Here is a 14485-nt window from a genome sequence, read left to right on the forward strand (position 1 = left end):
TGCGTCTCTCTGTGTGTGTGTGTAAGCACCAGTGATAGTGTCCGTGTGTGCAGCTTCACGTGGGGATTGTGTGTGTGTGATTGTACGTAGTATTTTATCACAGATGTCACTGCAGTGCAGCGCTGCCTGAGTGGGTGTGTCTTACTGCCCATAATCAAGGCAGTTTTTTAATTCCCCCATAGTGGCAGGTCAGCAAAAAGGTGCAATAGTATAAAAAAAACAAGTAAAATAGGGTGCAGCAGTGGGTGTTTCTGTTTGTTTCTGTTTGGATGAAGGGGGGAATCATGGCTCCTGAATGATCACTGATCTGATCTCAGGTATTCATATATAGACCTTGATCTAGTGTTGTAGGACTAGCGAACACACATTTTAAAGGTCTTAGTCTTGTCTCAGCTTTGGACTGCCCAAAATTGGAATTTTTCGTCAAAACCAGCACTGATTTCTGCCATTGTTCACCTTTACTAATGTGATAATAAAGAGAAGAACATAGTAAAACATTAAATATCTACAATTCATACGTTAACCCACCCTGTCATGACTGCAACCTTCCTGATGTTGTGAAACCACTGCACAAATAGTGAAAGGGGGAGGTGTGATGGTGAAAGTTTGAGAGCTTGACTTTTTAGTTGTTTATGTATTTTGCTACTGAACTTGGGCATTTGATTTCCAGTTGAACTGTTTCTGATTAATTCATGTTGAAATTTAAATTCAAACATTACCCAATGGTTGACTGATTGTTCTTCCTCCTTGGAAATCTAATCAAATATGTGTCAGACGCCTGCAAAGACTGGAACCATCCATCTTATTTCTAGTCGCACATACAGTATCTCTAAACACTTACTGTAGGTTTACCTGACAAATAGAAATATTGTTTTCAGATATTGAAAATAATTATGCACTTATCTGTGGCTTTTAAATACATACAAGAGTTTTGTTTTGTTTTTCCAATAATTTAGTTAAACCAATTTGTTGAGTTGAGATTTTTACATGTTCGGCTTTGATAAATATACAGACACTTTTTTGTCTGTCAAATGTATTTAAATAAACTATAACTAAAGAGAGAATGTTCAACTATTCAACCTGATTTTTATTGCCTGGGTCTTGTCTTGGTCTTGGTGCATTCTGGTCACAGATAGTGTGGTTAAAGCACAACGCTACTTTTACTTTTTATTTAAATCTCCATTTGCTTTGGCTTGAGCCATTGCTACTTTTCCTGGAGTCCACACCAATACAATTGTCTTAGTTGTCACACCCACGGTTTGGTTTGTGCACTTCCTGTTTTACTTTGACACTTCCTTTGGTTGTCATTACAGGCTGCTTCACCCCCTGCCCCATCAGTTTCCCCAGAGTTTCCCATTAATCAGTCTATTTAGTTCAGCTTCTTCAGTTTCTGTTTGCCAGATTGTCTGTGGTAATTCCTAGTGTTATTCTGATTCAGCCCGTGTTGGTGTTGACCCTGCTTTTGATTCCTGGGTTTTGCCTCAGCCTGATTCTGACTGCCTGCCTGTGTACTGAACCTGTTTTTGGAATAAACTCTTGAATTCTGATTCTGGGTCTCGCATTTGAGTCTTTTCCTGTCTGGTCCAGCGTGACTATTAGTGTAGTATACAATAACATATACAGTAACACACCACACAACACAAACAACAACTAAAACCAACTCACAACAATTTACAAAACAAACAACATTCATACAGTAAGACCTAGTTCCAATTAGCAATTCCTCCAACATGTGGCTTTTAACAACAGATGATCAGTTATATAGCAATATACACGTACAATAGATCAATATACACGTACAATAGATCAATATACACGTACAATAGATCAATATACACGTACAATAGATCAATATACACGTACAATAGATCAATATATATATACCACACACACACAAATGAATAGGTCTCATAAAGCTAATCAAACTAACCCTAATTAATTGTATTTAGTAGCTTTGATTATACATCAGCAGAAGCAGAGAGCTTGTGTCTGCCTGTTAGAGTATTCCATATCACCATGGCTTTGTAAATTACAGTATTTTTCATTTTACCTTGATTAAAGAAAGGGTTAATGTGCTTTCTGCCTCTGGAGGATGTTTATTAGTGGGACAATCATCTGTGTACTAAAGCCTTTGTTACCAACACAGGACACTCAAGGTAATAAAAACCACATCATACAGTTAACAATATGAATGTAAATACTTAATAGTTTTAGAGTGAATGCTGAAAGTCTCTCACTGTCTCTGCTGCTACATTAAAAAATATGTTTTTGATGGGAAACACTTTTCTGTGGGAAAAAAGCCTCAGGCACAACATCATCTATAGTAAGTCTGTATGCTCAGAAAATACTCTGCTTCATGTTTCCACAACTGAATGAGTTGTGACCAAATCTAGCTTTTTAGGAGGGTAAGAAAATTCCTCTGAACCACTAGGGTGCCACAATTAAAGGTTGGTATGACAGAAGCAAAGTAGTAAAAAAAAAAAACTGAAATTCATTTATACTTTAAATATGAAAAAGAAAATTACACTGTAGCAACACAGTTGGCTTTCCTTTTGCCCCTTTTTACCTTTGAGCAGCAGCTCCTTCTCTACATACACCTCGCTTATGCGTGGCCGTTCTGTCTGCTCTTATCAAAATCTAACGGTGCTGAATCACATGCATATTTCCACCAAATGTCACAATTTAAGCATTTTTGTGTGTGTTCAGACAAAATTATACTCAGGCACACATTCTCAAGCACACGCTCACTCGGCAGATGGTTTGGAGAAGATGCCAGAAATTGACTGCAAGGCTCTGCCTAGCAGACAGCATTACCTCCACAGAGTGTGAAAAAGAGAGGAGAAACAACCCAAAACAAAACAAGAAAGAAAAACTTGAGAATTGGTGTTAGAGGACATTTCAGCCCTGACCAAGACGCTAATGAGGAATACATTTTGTGAGGACTGTGATACACATGTGTATGTGAGAGGCTGAAAATAACCACACTATGAATGGGCTTGAGCTCCAAACACACATGAAAACATGCTTGGGCTCCCTGGAGGGCATATTTATGGCAGTAATGAACAGCAGATCTGCTGTGCTGAGGAGACAGAAGAAGGCAATTATAGCTGAGCGTCCTTCCTGGTTGTGGCCCGGGGAGAAAGATGGAGAGAAAGTGTGTGCGACAGAAAGAGGTGGAGAATAAATGTGTGTGTGTCTCAGCAGGAGGCCGGAGGACTGCACGACAGGGACAGTGAGATCCATCTGTTGCCAGTTGCGACCAATCTGCTCACTCAAATACATGTATCACCACATGATTTATACCCTTGCAGATCCTCTGCAAGGGTTAACGACACCATACTGTTGTGTGTTTGAGTGTGTGTGTCCTGACCTTCTCTTTCCAATGGAGGATGCCAATAATTACGAGGATGAAGACGCACACGCCGATCAGTGCAATAGCAGTCAATAGCACACTGTTGCTGGGAGTGAGATACAGCTTAGCGCTCCAGCTAAAGAGAAAGACGAGTAAGAAAGGAACGTGTCATATGTAGATATACTGTAAGTGATCACAATTTAGTAAGACAGGAAAACAATGTATTTCCTCATCAGAAAGGATTAAATAAACAAATACATACTGTGTATTCATTTTTTCAGGTGCTTTAATGTGTCAAAATGATAGTTTTGCATCTGTATCCACAATATTTTTTAATTTAATTTAATTTTAATTACTTTATTGATCCCTGAAGGGAAATTACGTTACACTCTGTTATTTATTTTTTAGGGACATGCTTCTCACACACACAGGCCCAAATCACACACATGCACAAACAGGACCTGTGGACATGCATCAATGGAGAGATTCATGGAGGTGCTACTGTAAAAATAAATGAGGGGATCAGCTCTGTGTTTGAGCTGATTTCTAATGTTGGTTCCAGCTTTCCACCTCACTGGTCTTAATGGTGCAGGTGTGAGTTTGTGTCTCTAAAGTCAGTTAGCCAATGCATTTCAGAATAACTACTGTGGAACTAATTGAACAGGAGTGCGTTTGTGTGTGTAGGAGATAAATAACCAGCTGAGCTCCTGTGGCAGTTGTCAACAGTGTGGTGAGCTCTTAAGGACACAAAGCTCAGCATTGCGCTCAGGTAGGTTAACTCCAATGAGCCATAGGGCATCCACACAAGAGACAAATGAAATATTTATCAGTGTCCATGGCAACAAACATTAAAATGATGTCTGCATATTTTCAATGCCAGAGAGCTGGTGTTGCATTTTTCCTGTGATTTCTGCTGCTGTGAGTTCGTACCTGCGAGGGTTGTTGTGTGGGAAAGGAATGACGATCAGCTGTGAATTGGGAATGATGGCTGTCCACTCCTGCATTCTGATGCCCTGGAAGAAAAAGCAAAATACAATACATAGATTACAGAAATTACATGCTCATTTCAATCTGCCACAATATAAGACAGACAGTAGATTTCAGTTTGCGTGCGTAAAATGTACGCTAACGTCACTGCGAGCGCTAGATACTGTGAGTTATCTAACCTCTTGTAATCAGGACTGAGTCTGTAAAACATGCAAAATACCACAAGCAATCTATTCAGGGCCTTTGCCTCTAATCAGTATGCAGTCTGAGAAATGCAAGTAGATCAACTCAGCGTAATGTGATTTGCTAAAATGCTACTGATATGCGAAGAATATTTTGTGGGTTTATTTAGCACATTTGACAGGCAGTTGTTAACTTTCAGCTTTACGCACAACAACTACGCACATGAATGAGAAAAAAGGTAAAAAAAAGAGATCTTTTCTATTTGAGTGAGCATATTTGAATGAATGGATTAAAAAATTATTGAAACATTTCTTATGAGCCAATTTTTCACGTTTCTTATTTACATATCTTTTTCATCTGCTTTTTTTTTCACCACAAGACTTTCTAACTGACCGCCTCTATATTATCTAATCTCTCTAATAAATCAAGCAAGGTCTGCGTGCATGTGTGTGTGTGTGGAACGAATATCTCCCCGACAGGGTGTCTGATGGAGCTGATGAAACCTTTTTTAACAACTTCCACATACCCCAAGTGTGTGCATCCAGAAATGAAATCTATTCAGCTTGTGACCTCAGTGTGAGGGGGCGCTAGCGCACTAACCTGTTCATTTACAACCACTGACAATCAGTAGAAGAAGACCCTGCAAGTGCTGAGGTAAACAAGCAAGCTATGTGGAGGAGGCAGCGCCGTAGAGGACTTAAAGTAGAATTAAGTAGGAAAAGGAAGAAAGAGAAACCAAAAAAGAAATGCTGGCGCAACAGGGATTATGAATACACGGGACAAACCTTTTCAGGTTTTGACCTCAGTGTGACGGGGCACTAGCGCACCAATCTGTTCATTTAGTTTATTTACAAAGAACGCGTAAACGAATGCGTACCCTGCGCCTGCACGTCTGCTCTACATTTTCCATTGACCTAGAATGGGTACACTGGAACAACGCACAAGTGGATAGTTTAGCACTCATTATAAATAAACGCCAAATTAAACCTAGAGCAGCTTTGAGTTAAACAGTTTTAAAAACATGAAAATGTTAAGTATAAAACTGAGGGACCAGCCTAACAGAAAAAAGATCAAACTACCAACATTTTTCATTTAGCCACAATAGTATCAAGTTCTCCAGGTTTCTGGAATAGAGATGTGCGCCCTTTTTGGTCTGAAAATTAGTCCTACTTTGTCATTCTTACGTCAACAACTTCTAAAAGTTCTTTTAAACATGGCCATGGTCTATTTCTTGGCTCTCACTATTGTCAGCAGTCTGAGTCAGGTGGCTCGCTCACCTCTACGTTGACTAGCACTAGCTTCTCCTCCATGTTAGCTTGTTGACTAGCACTAGCTCCTCCTCCATGTTAGCACATTGACCAACACAAGCTTATCCTCCAGCTTCGCGGTGTCAACGGCTTCCAAATATCCCAAGTGTGTGCATCTGTTATTTTGGAGTAATTTGGTGAAGCAAAACGGTCAAAACGTTAATTTTAAGATTACAGCTCCCTCGGTAAGAGCGCGGTATTGAGCGCGAAACTTCCGGTTCCAGGTTCATGACGTCACTGTCACAGTTTGTTGGGGTTAAAAAAAAAAAAAGGTCAATATTAGAAATGTTTTTGTACCGCTAAAAGTCATTTCAGTTAATATTTCATGGTGATTCCAAATTTCCTTTAAATCTCGGGTCACGGACTTCACTTCCTCCTGTGTCTCATGACTGTGGGCGGTGGCTGTGCTGACGGTCATTAGCCGACGATATCACAAACTATCCGGTTATTCAGACAGAGGAATGTAACGTTTTTGTGAGCGGATGGGTCCACAACACGGCTCCACTACGATTATTGTTTGTTCTGCGCAAGGGCGAGTGTTTCTTCTTATATTATTCTATGTGCTAAGAAAGATGCTAGCAGCTACGCACGCACACACGCACACGCACACACACACACACAAAATTTATAATAAAAATATACTAAATAGGTAAAATAAAACAAAAAACTAAACAATATTTATACAAAAAAATCCACAAAATGACAACTGAAAGGTAAAAAATACACATGATGATGACTTAAAACATACATTACAGAAAAATACAACAAAAATATGAAAATGGCTCAAAATACACAAAACTAAATATTTATACAAAAAATACACAAAACTAAATATTTACACAAAAAATACACAAAATGACTCCTGAATCGCACTACAGAGGCAACAAAAACAATAATTATACAAAAAATGCACAAAAACACAACAGAAAGATGCAAAAATACACATGACTCCAAAAAACATACATTACAGAAAAATACACCAAACAAAAAAATATAAAAGTGAGTAACAAAAAACAAAACAACAAACACATTTATCAGGCACATGTCCCATAGAATTAAACCAGGAAAATTGCACCCACATTTTGCACCCGCAATTATACCCCTTATGCTCCCACATGAATGCATACTTCCAACAGGCACTGTACTAGTCTTTAAAATGTAAGAGTAGAAAGTAATAAGGCGCCAAAAAAATAAATACTCAAGTAAAGTACAGTCACCACTGGTGGTCACTCTCCTCAGTCAAGCTACGTTTCCACTCAAACTTGCGAGCGCACATCTATCTATAAATTCAAGGATGATCTCTGTGCGTGTGTGTGTGTTTGTGTAGCGAATGTCTCCCAGAGGCGGGGCCTGTTCGATCTGAAACTTTGTCAACGGCTTCCAAATATCCCAAGTTTGTGCATCTGTTATTTTGGAGTCATTTGGTCATTTGAAAATGTTTATTTTAATTTTATTTCACTTCTGGACGGCCCACAAATGAAACCTATTCAGCTTTTGACCTCAGAGTGTGAGGGAGCGCTAGCGCACATCGATATCTATTTCAATACACAGCTCACTTTCGGTGTGTGCCAGAGCTCTTGTGGACTTCTCTTTTGAGGAGTCGACAGGAGCTCTGTTCCTTATTTGGTGATGACGTTTCAAAACGTTTATTTTCATGTTAGTTTGACCATTCGCTCTTCAGACCGGACAGACCTCACCTGGAAGTTATTGACGGCAATGGCTGCTGTGTTCTCTGCAGCGCGTGTGTGAGAGAGAACCAATGGAGGAGGTTAGAGAGTCTCACACACTCACACGGTGATCAGGTGCGCTTCATTATCGACCGCCGGCGCGGTCTGGGGGGTGCCGTGGGGGGGGGTCTCCGGCTGTGCTGTTCCGGGGCCCGCAGTGCCACTTGCCCGTCTGCGCCATCTACCCTCTCGCGTGGCCCGCCACGCGGACGGGCCCGGCTCACACTGGACAGGCCTCCTACATGTTCACTTCACCCCACTCCCAGCTGGTCTGGCTCACTCACAAAATGCACCACACACCAATACCCAACCCTTGGGGGGCTGGATGGTGGGGCTGGGGGTGGAGGGGGCCGCCACCTGTGTTACTATGTAGTGGCGTGGGGGCGGCCTTCCCACCTCTAGTTGCCCTACTAATCCCTCCAATTTTAATCGCATCTCAACATGTCACCCCCCGGAGGGTGTATCATCATTTACACCCTCCGGCCTATTACACCACATACACATAAATCCACAGAGGCTGGAGGGGGAGCACCGCTCCCCTCCATCCCCCTTCTTTTAATTACACCCCATACATTCACCAAACACACACATTCACACAGGGGATCGGGAAGTGCCTCTCCATTGGGGAATGGAGAGGCACCATAACAGGGTGGTGGGTTGGTACACATATTTGGGCCTCTCCGGTGGGGGCCTGGCCCCTCTGTTGATGGCTGGGCCACTGCATAGAGTAAAAGCACATCAAGATGGTGCGGTCGGGCGTGGCGGTGGGTCTCGGGGGGGCTTTGCCGGGGTCTCTCCTTGCGGGGTCTTTCCGGGCTGTGTCGGCCGGGTGGGGCGCGGGGGTGCCTCTCCCCCTTGGGTGTGGCTTGGTGCTTGCTTTGTCTCCTGGTGGCCTTGGGGGCGGGCCCCGCGGTGTGCGGGCCCGGGGCGGCCTGCCTCGCCGGTTTGGGGGGTGGGTGTGCTGGGGGGGTGCTGGTGTCCTCGCCGGGGTTGGGGCGGGGTTGCTTGGCGCCTCGGGGTGATGCTGTTTACTGGGGGGCGGCGCTAGCTGTTCCGGTGGTGGAGGTTGCTGTCGGCCGCCTGGTGGGTCTGTCCTGCCGTTTGCGGACTGGTGGGTGGGTCCGGGGCATCTTTGGCTGGGGGCTGCTGTCCCGCACTTGATGTGTGCCGTTGGGGTGCCTCCATCCCCGCGGTGGGGATCGCCGGTTGCTCGCGGGCCGGCGGGGGGCGCTGCTCCGTGGCTGGCGCTGTCCGGGGGGCGGCGGGCCCTGGGCTGCTGGCCGTGGGCTGTCCGGGGCTGTGCGGTCCTGCTGGGCCGTGGCCGGGTCCCGGGCGGGGGTGGGGGATGCGTCCCGGGGGGCTTGGCCCGGGGGCTTGCCCTTGGGGGGTCCTGGTCCCGGGGGGTGCTCCTGGGGCCCGGGGTGCTTGGCCTGCTGGCCGGGCCGGTCCTGGCGGGGTCTTTCGGGGCGGGTGGCGCGTGCCGCGCCCTTGCGTACCTACTGGTACGGCCCCTGCTTGGGCAGTGCCCCGTGAGGTAGGGTGTCGGGAGCCGGAATAGGGGGCCACATCCCGGCGGGGCGGTCTGGCTTGGCCCTTGGAGGGGGCCCTGGCTTTAAAAAAAAAAAAAAAAGAACTGAAGCTCGTGGCGCGGGCGGCATCAGTGAAGGGTGATCTGGGGCGCCGTGGGGGGCTAGGTTGGGGTGCCTGGGGGCCGGCGGGGAGACTCCCAGCGGCCCCCTGGTGCCTTATGCGGCTTGGGGTGTGGTCGTCCTCCCTGGGCGGGCTGCTCCTGGTGCTGCATCCGTTCCGGGTCCTTCTGGCCTGGGGTCGGGCCCCTGCTGGCTCTGGGCTCGCCGGCGGGTGCCCACTGGCTGCCTGTTCGGCGCGGTTCTGGTCGTCTGCTGGGTGTGGGCTTCGGCTCCTCCGCTGGGGCCTCGGGCAGGGAGTTCTCTGGGCCCTCCCCTCGGGGGGTTGGGCGCGGGGGTGGGGTGGGGGGGTGGGGGGGTTGATGGGGTGGGGGGTCTGGGGGTTGGGGGTGGGATCGGTGGCGTGGTGCGCTGGGTCCTTGGCTCCTTGGGGCTTTCTCGGGTGTGTATGGGGGGGCGATGGCTGCCTCTCGGCTTGGGATCTTGGGGGCGTTCGGGGGACTGCATGGCCGTGGGGTGGTCGCCGGGGGCCCTTAGGCTGCCTGCTCTTGCTGCTGGCCTGGCTGCTTCTTCGGGCCCGGGGGCGGCTCTTGGGTTTTGCAGTGGCGGTACTTGGAAATACATTTGTCATGGATGCACTGGCCTTGGGCTGTGGGATAACACTCATACTGGGCTCAACCTTAGACACGTTGTTCCCAAATACCTGTTTTATGGAATTTCCACTCACCTCTTCCTCTGTTCACAGCCACCACCATTATTCCTAAACCACACACTGGTCACCAAACTGGCTTGACAACACAACAATAAACACAATATACACAACCACAATTTCACATCGCATCACTTAAAACTATTCCTCACCCATTCCATATCCTATCTTGTATCCCTCTTCCCTGTTAACTTCCCCACCCCCCTCCAACCCCTCACCTTGGTGTAACACTGCCCTCTCTTTTTTACATCCTCCCTTTAATAAAGTATTTCTTACCCTTCCCTAGGGAGGGCTGGTGACGGTCACAATTATGCAATGAAATAAATAAATTTATTTAATTGCAATAATAAAATATGCATTGCTGTCAAAAGATTGCACTTCTTGTAGTGTTAACCTTCGAAAGCATGTGCAGACAAGGTAAAAAAAAAAAAAAAAAAAAAAAAAAAAAAAAAAAAAAAAAAAAAAAAAAAAAGAAAAAAAAAAAAAAAAAAAAAAAAAAAAAAAAAAAATTATCGATCACCGTCTACGTGACATGCGTGCAGGCGTGTACACGTATGTGAGTGTATAACGGACCACCGTTTAGTCCTGTTACAGTCTGTGTCACGACACCCATCCATAGGGTGGTAGTGACTGTAGTGTTATGCTCTGAGTCAGATCTAAGTGTTTACATGTTACGTAGACGGTGCTACATAGTGAAGGTCACCTGATTACTGCAGCTTCACTCACGTCACACCTGCCACTACACCTAACTACTGAAAATAGTTAGGTGTACACATTTTAAGCCACATGGACACATAAAATTTGCAGAAGAGCCTCCTGGAAATAATTGATCAAAAGCAACACTGACATGCTGTCACAGGGGTGGGGGGAGCCAAACAGGCACGCCAAATGATTGACCATCAGCAGGCACGTGCAGAAGGGGGGGCCAAGGGTGATGAGCACCTGCCTCTTTGTCCCTTGATGCCCAAAGTGCTCTTTTGTCAGTGATTCTTTTTTGTAAGTGTGTGTGTGTGTGTGTGTGCGTGTGAAAATCCGTCTGTCTGGCTCAAAATGATAATAAATAAAACAAAATAATAATAATTTAGACCTACCTTAGTCAGTCACATGATCCACAACGTGCCCCTGATTCTGCCTTCGCTGCCCTAACGTGTCAACACCACAGACATGCACTGCTGCTAATCGCTAAACTGCTGGGGGCTAATGCAAAAACGTCAGATATATACATCCAGGATAAAGGAGGATGCATGGTTAAACAAAGTCTCAGCTCACTGGTAAAGTCCTCGCCTCCCATGCGGGGGACCCGAGTTCTAAAACCGGTTAATTTATTAAACTTTTGTGAATTTTCCCTTCAGATCCAACTGTACAGTATCCATTTTCTTATTTTTAGGACACACTTGAAAAAATATCTTCTATTAGTTACATTGCAGTCAAAATGAGCAAAGTCAGATTATTCTGTAACTTCTCTAACTTTTCAGTGTTGGTGTTTTATTAATAAGGAAAATATTCCTAATAAACCGTCAGCCTTCTCACTTTCATTGCCCAGATCTTGTCTTTTCATCTGTTCTTTTTGTCTTTATCTATAAACTATGATAATAAAAAAATATTAAAATAAAAGTCAATGGTCAAATTAAATGACTATAATATTTGGGTGACGAAACATGAATAAAAACCATGGACATTCTGTAAAACATTAATTTCTCACAGCACTGACAGCAGAACCACAGCAGGGATAACTTTATCCTGGTTACCAACCTGCCCTGTAGCAGGTCAGCTGTAGAGGCTAATTCACCATGGTTACAGGTTAGCTATAGAGGCTAATTCACCATGGTTACAGGTTAGCTATAGAGGCTAATTCACCACGATTACAGGTTAGCTATAGAGGCTAATTCACCATGGTTACAGTACTGGATAAACTTGGCCGGCTTTCGTTCAACCGACTTGGGGATAAGTTTATCAAGAATAGTCGATTTTTCCAGGCTTTATCACCTATCCTTGTTTTGTACAATACCCCCAGGAGACGTCCATTGCTAGTCTTGTGAATTTTTACTAAGGCTAGAAAACAAAAATAAAGCTGGGAAATTAAAATAAAGAAGTGTCAGAATTGATTAATTTTTGTCCTCCAATTTGATTAAAACTGAAAAAAAAGGATTCCAGGAAGAGTAGCTACAGTTAAACAGTCCAGTGTCTAATAGTGATCTAAATTCAACTTAATACATTATCTACTTCATATGTCCTAAATTAATGCACAGCTTGAATTATGGCTTTGTGGATATAGGCCATATCTTCACCCCTCCTTTATTTAATCAGTTATATTGCAAGGTATGTTTCTGTACTGTTTCACATTTGTGCTCCATGTGCCCCCTTTTAACTTTGAGCACCTGCCCCTCCAAATGTCTCTGCACGACCCTGATGATCAGCATTTCTAATATGTTCACATTTACCAGTTCTAAATGGGACAAAATGTGTTACATTTCATTATATTTTACCCGTGCGTCACAGAGCCTATCAGCTGTGTGTGTGTGTGTTTTCTGCTGCCAGTGCAGATCGTTACAAACTCTGACAGACGTCAGACTGATTAAACTATTTCAACACTGTGTACAACATAAAGTCACGGTTTGCTCACACTACAAGAGTAAATAACAAGTGAAACATTAATGACAAATGATGATGATGATGATGTGATGTAATGTACACGGATGATGATGAAGTGCTGATCAAGGAGAGAGATTTTAACTGTGACTCAGACAGAATGCGGCCAATCCTCACAGTGCAATAATCTGATCAATGATCTGATCAAATCAACCTGTTACATTATTTATCAACGAAAATTTCAATGACACTTACAAGCGTTGGGAAAAGTCAATGTTCCGTAATTTCTAGACAGCCCAAAAAAATGACATCACCGCGTCCTTTCACACACTACGCACTTTTTGGCTCCTTTCACGCGGTGGGCGTGTCAGGAACCTGGACCGGAGAATACGCGTAGGAGAGAAGAGCGTAACTGCAGGCGTGCAAAAAAGCGCTAAGTCCAGATGGGAGAATAGACCCCTTAGGGCCTAAGATGCTTTCTGAATTACTTTTATCCTAACACGGAAAAATTATAAGAAAAATTCTAAGATTTTTCTAAGAGTGACATCATTGAGAGGTACTTTTAGCCTTAGGATGCTTTGTGAATACAAGCACAGGCCCATAGAGTGTCAAGACCTTAGAGTCAGAGAAACAAGGACCTTTGGTTTTCCTCAACCTGTAAGAGACTAAATAAATGACTGGCTGCAGTGAAGAACACTGCGGGGGCCATAAAGTATTTTGCTTGCAGTTAGTGCGAGTGTGCAGCCATCTGCAGGAGTCATAATCACAGTCTGTCTTGATGAAAAATACATCGTCTTTAAGTGACTCATCACAGCAGCCCTGAGCTGTGCTCTGAAAACTAAATTCACAGGAGGGAAGTCGAGGTTTTGGCCAAGTGGAACCACACAACATGACAAGTAAAGAAAGGCAATAGGTGACCTGGGGTAATTGTTTCCACACAAATACCAGAAGGAACTGCAGATGATTTACATATGGTATGATAAAACAAATATTTTAAAGGAAGAAAAAAGATTGCTATATACAAGTACACATATAAATATGCAGATGTATTTACAGGAATAGAGGTTAATAAAAAACCCAGGAAAGACAATAATCCAATTTGTAGGCTGTTAACACCAGGATGGTCCCAGTAACTTGCATAGATCAAGCTGGGCGAGAAAAACATGTAATTTTGGTATGACCTGACAACTCTGGACAATGCCTTCTATAATGATATGTTATCATATAAATATGGCCCCTTTGTTACATAATATTTATGAACCATCAATGTGCGTCATTGAGTGACTCCGGGTTGACAGTTTAAAAAACCTGCCTTAGCTGAGAGCATTAAGAAGCACAGTGGCAAGTGATCCCCAAAGCAACAGTTCTCCATGTGCAGGATTATGACACATTTGAGAGGTTAGTAGTACATTTACCGGCCTTGACAACAAAACATGGAAATGGTTTTTACCCACAGTTTCTTTAAAAAATAATCCCAGCATCCTCATCATTAAGATGAACTGGTAAGAATTGACCATCCAGTTTCTCTGGGTTAGAGTTCTCTATGACCCTTTGGGAAATAATACATCCTTGGTTGTTGCTTGCACAAATATATACACAAGTTAAAAATTAACATTTTTATTTAAAAAAATGTATTTGAAAATAGCATAATAAAAGGCAGTTTGTGTGTGAGATGGTTAAAAATTCAAAGTTAGAAAGTTTTAAAAATGACAAAAACATGCGGATGATATTAGTTTTTGGTCTAATGGAACCCAAGCAGCGGCACAAGCTCGCAACATTTCATTTTCTTTAATGAGAATTGGTTTTGCCACCTTTGTGAGTGGTAAGATATTTAAGGAAAGGGTTTTATTCATTTTTTTTTTTCCTATAAAAAGAAAATAAGTGAAACTTGTTTACTATGATAAATATAGCATTTTGACATTAAAATAAATACATTTGTTTTTACTTAGAGTTGTCTTTTTGTGTTTGTGCAAAAGAAGAATAGA

General features: G+C 43.5%; 1 protein-coding gene across 1 annotated transcript in view; it reads right to left on the bottom strand.

The window, feature by feature from the left end:
• Positions 1 to 14485, bottom strand: part of itfg1 (integrin alpha FG-GAP repeat containing 1) — a 223503-nt gene that overhangs the window by 10920 nt on the left and 198098 nt on the right. Inside the window, exons 16-17 of the mRNA XM_028441662.1 lie at positions 4283 to 4365; positions 3371 to 3488 (exon numbers count right to left, since the gene is read on the bottom strand). Of these exons, the coding sequence (XP_028297463.1) occupies positions 3371 to 3488; positions 4283 to 4365 (201 nt within the window). The remainder of the gene's footprint in view (positions 1 to 3370; positions 3489 to 4282; positions 4366 to 14485) is intronic.

This window comes from Gouania willdenowi, chromosome 3 (assembly GCF_900634775.1).
Source record: "Gouania willdenowi chromosome 3, fGouWil2.1, whole genome shotgun sequence".
NCBI lineage: Eukaryota > Metazoa > Chordata > Actinopteri > Blenniiformes > Gobiesocidae > Gouania > Gouania willdenowi.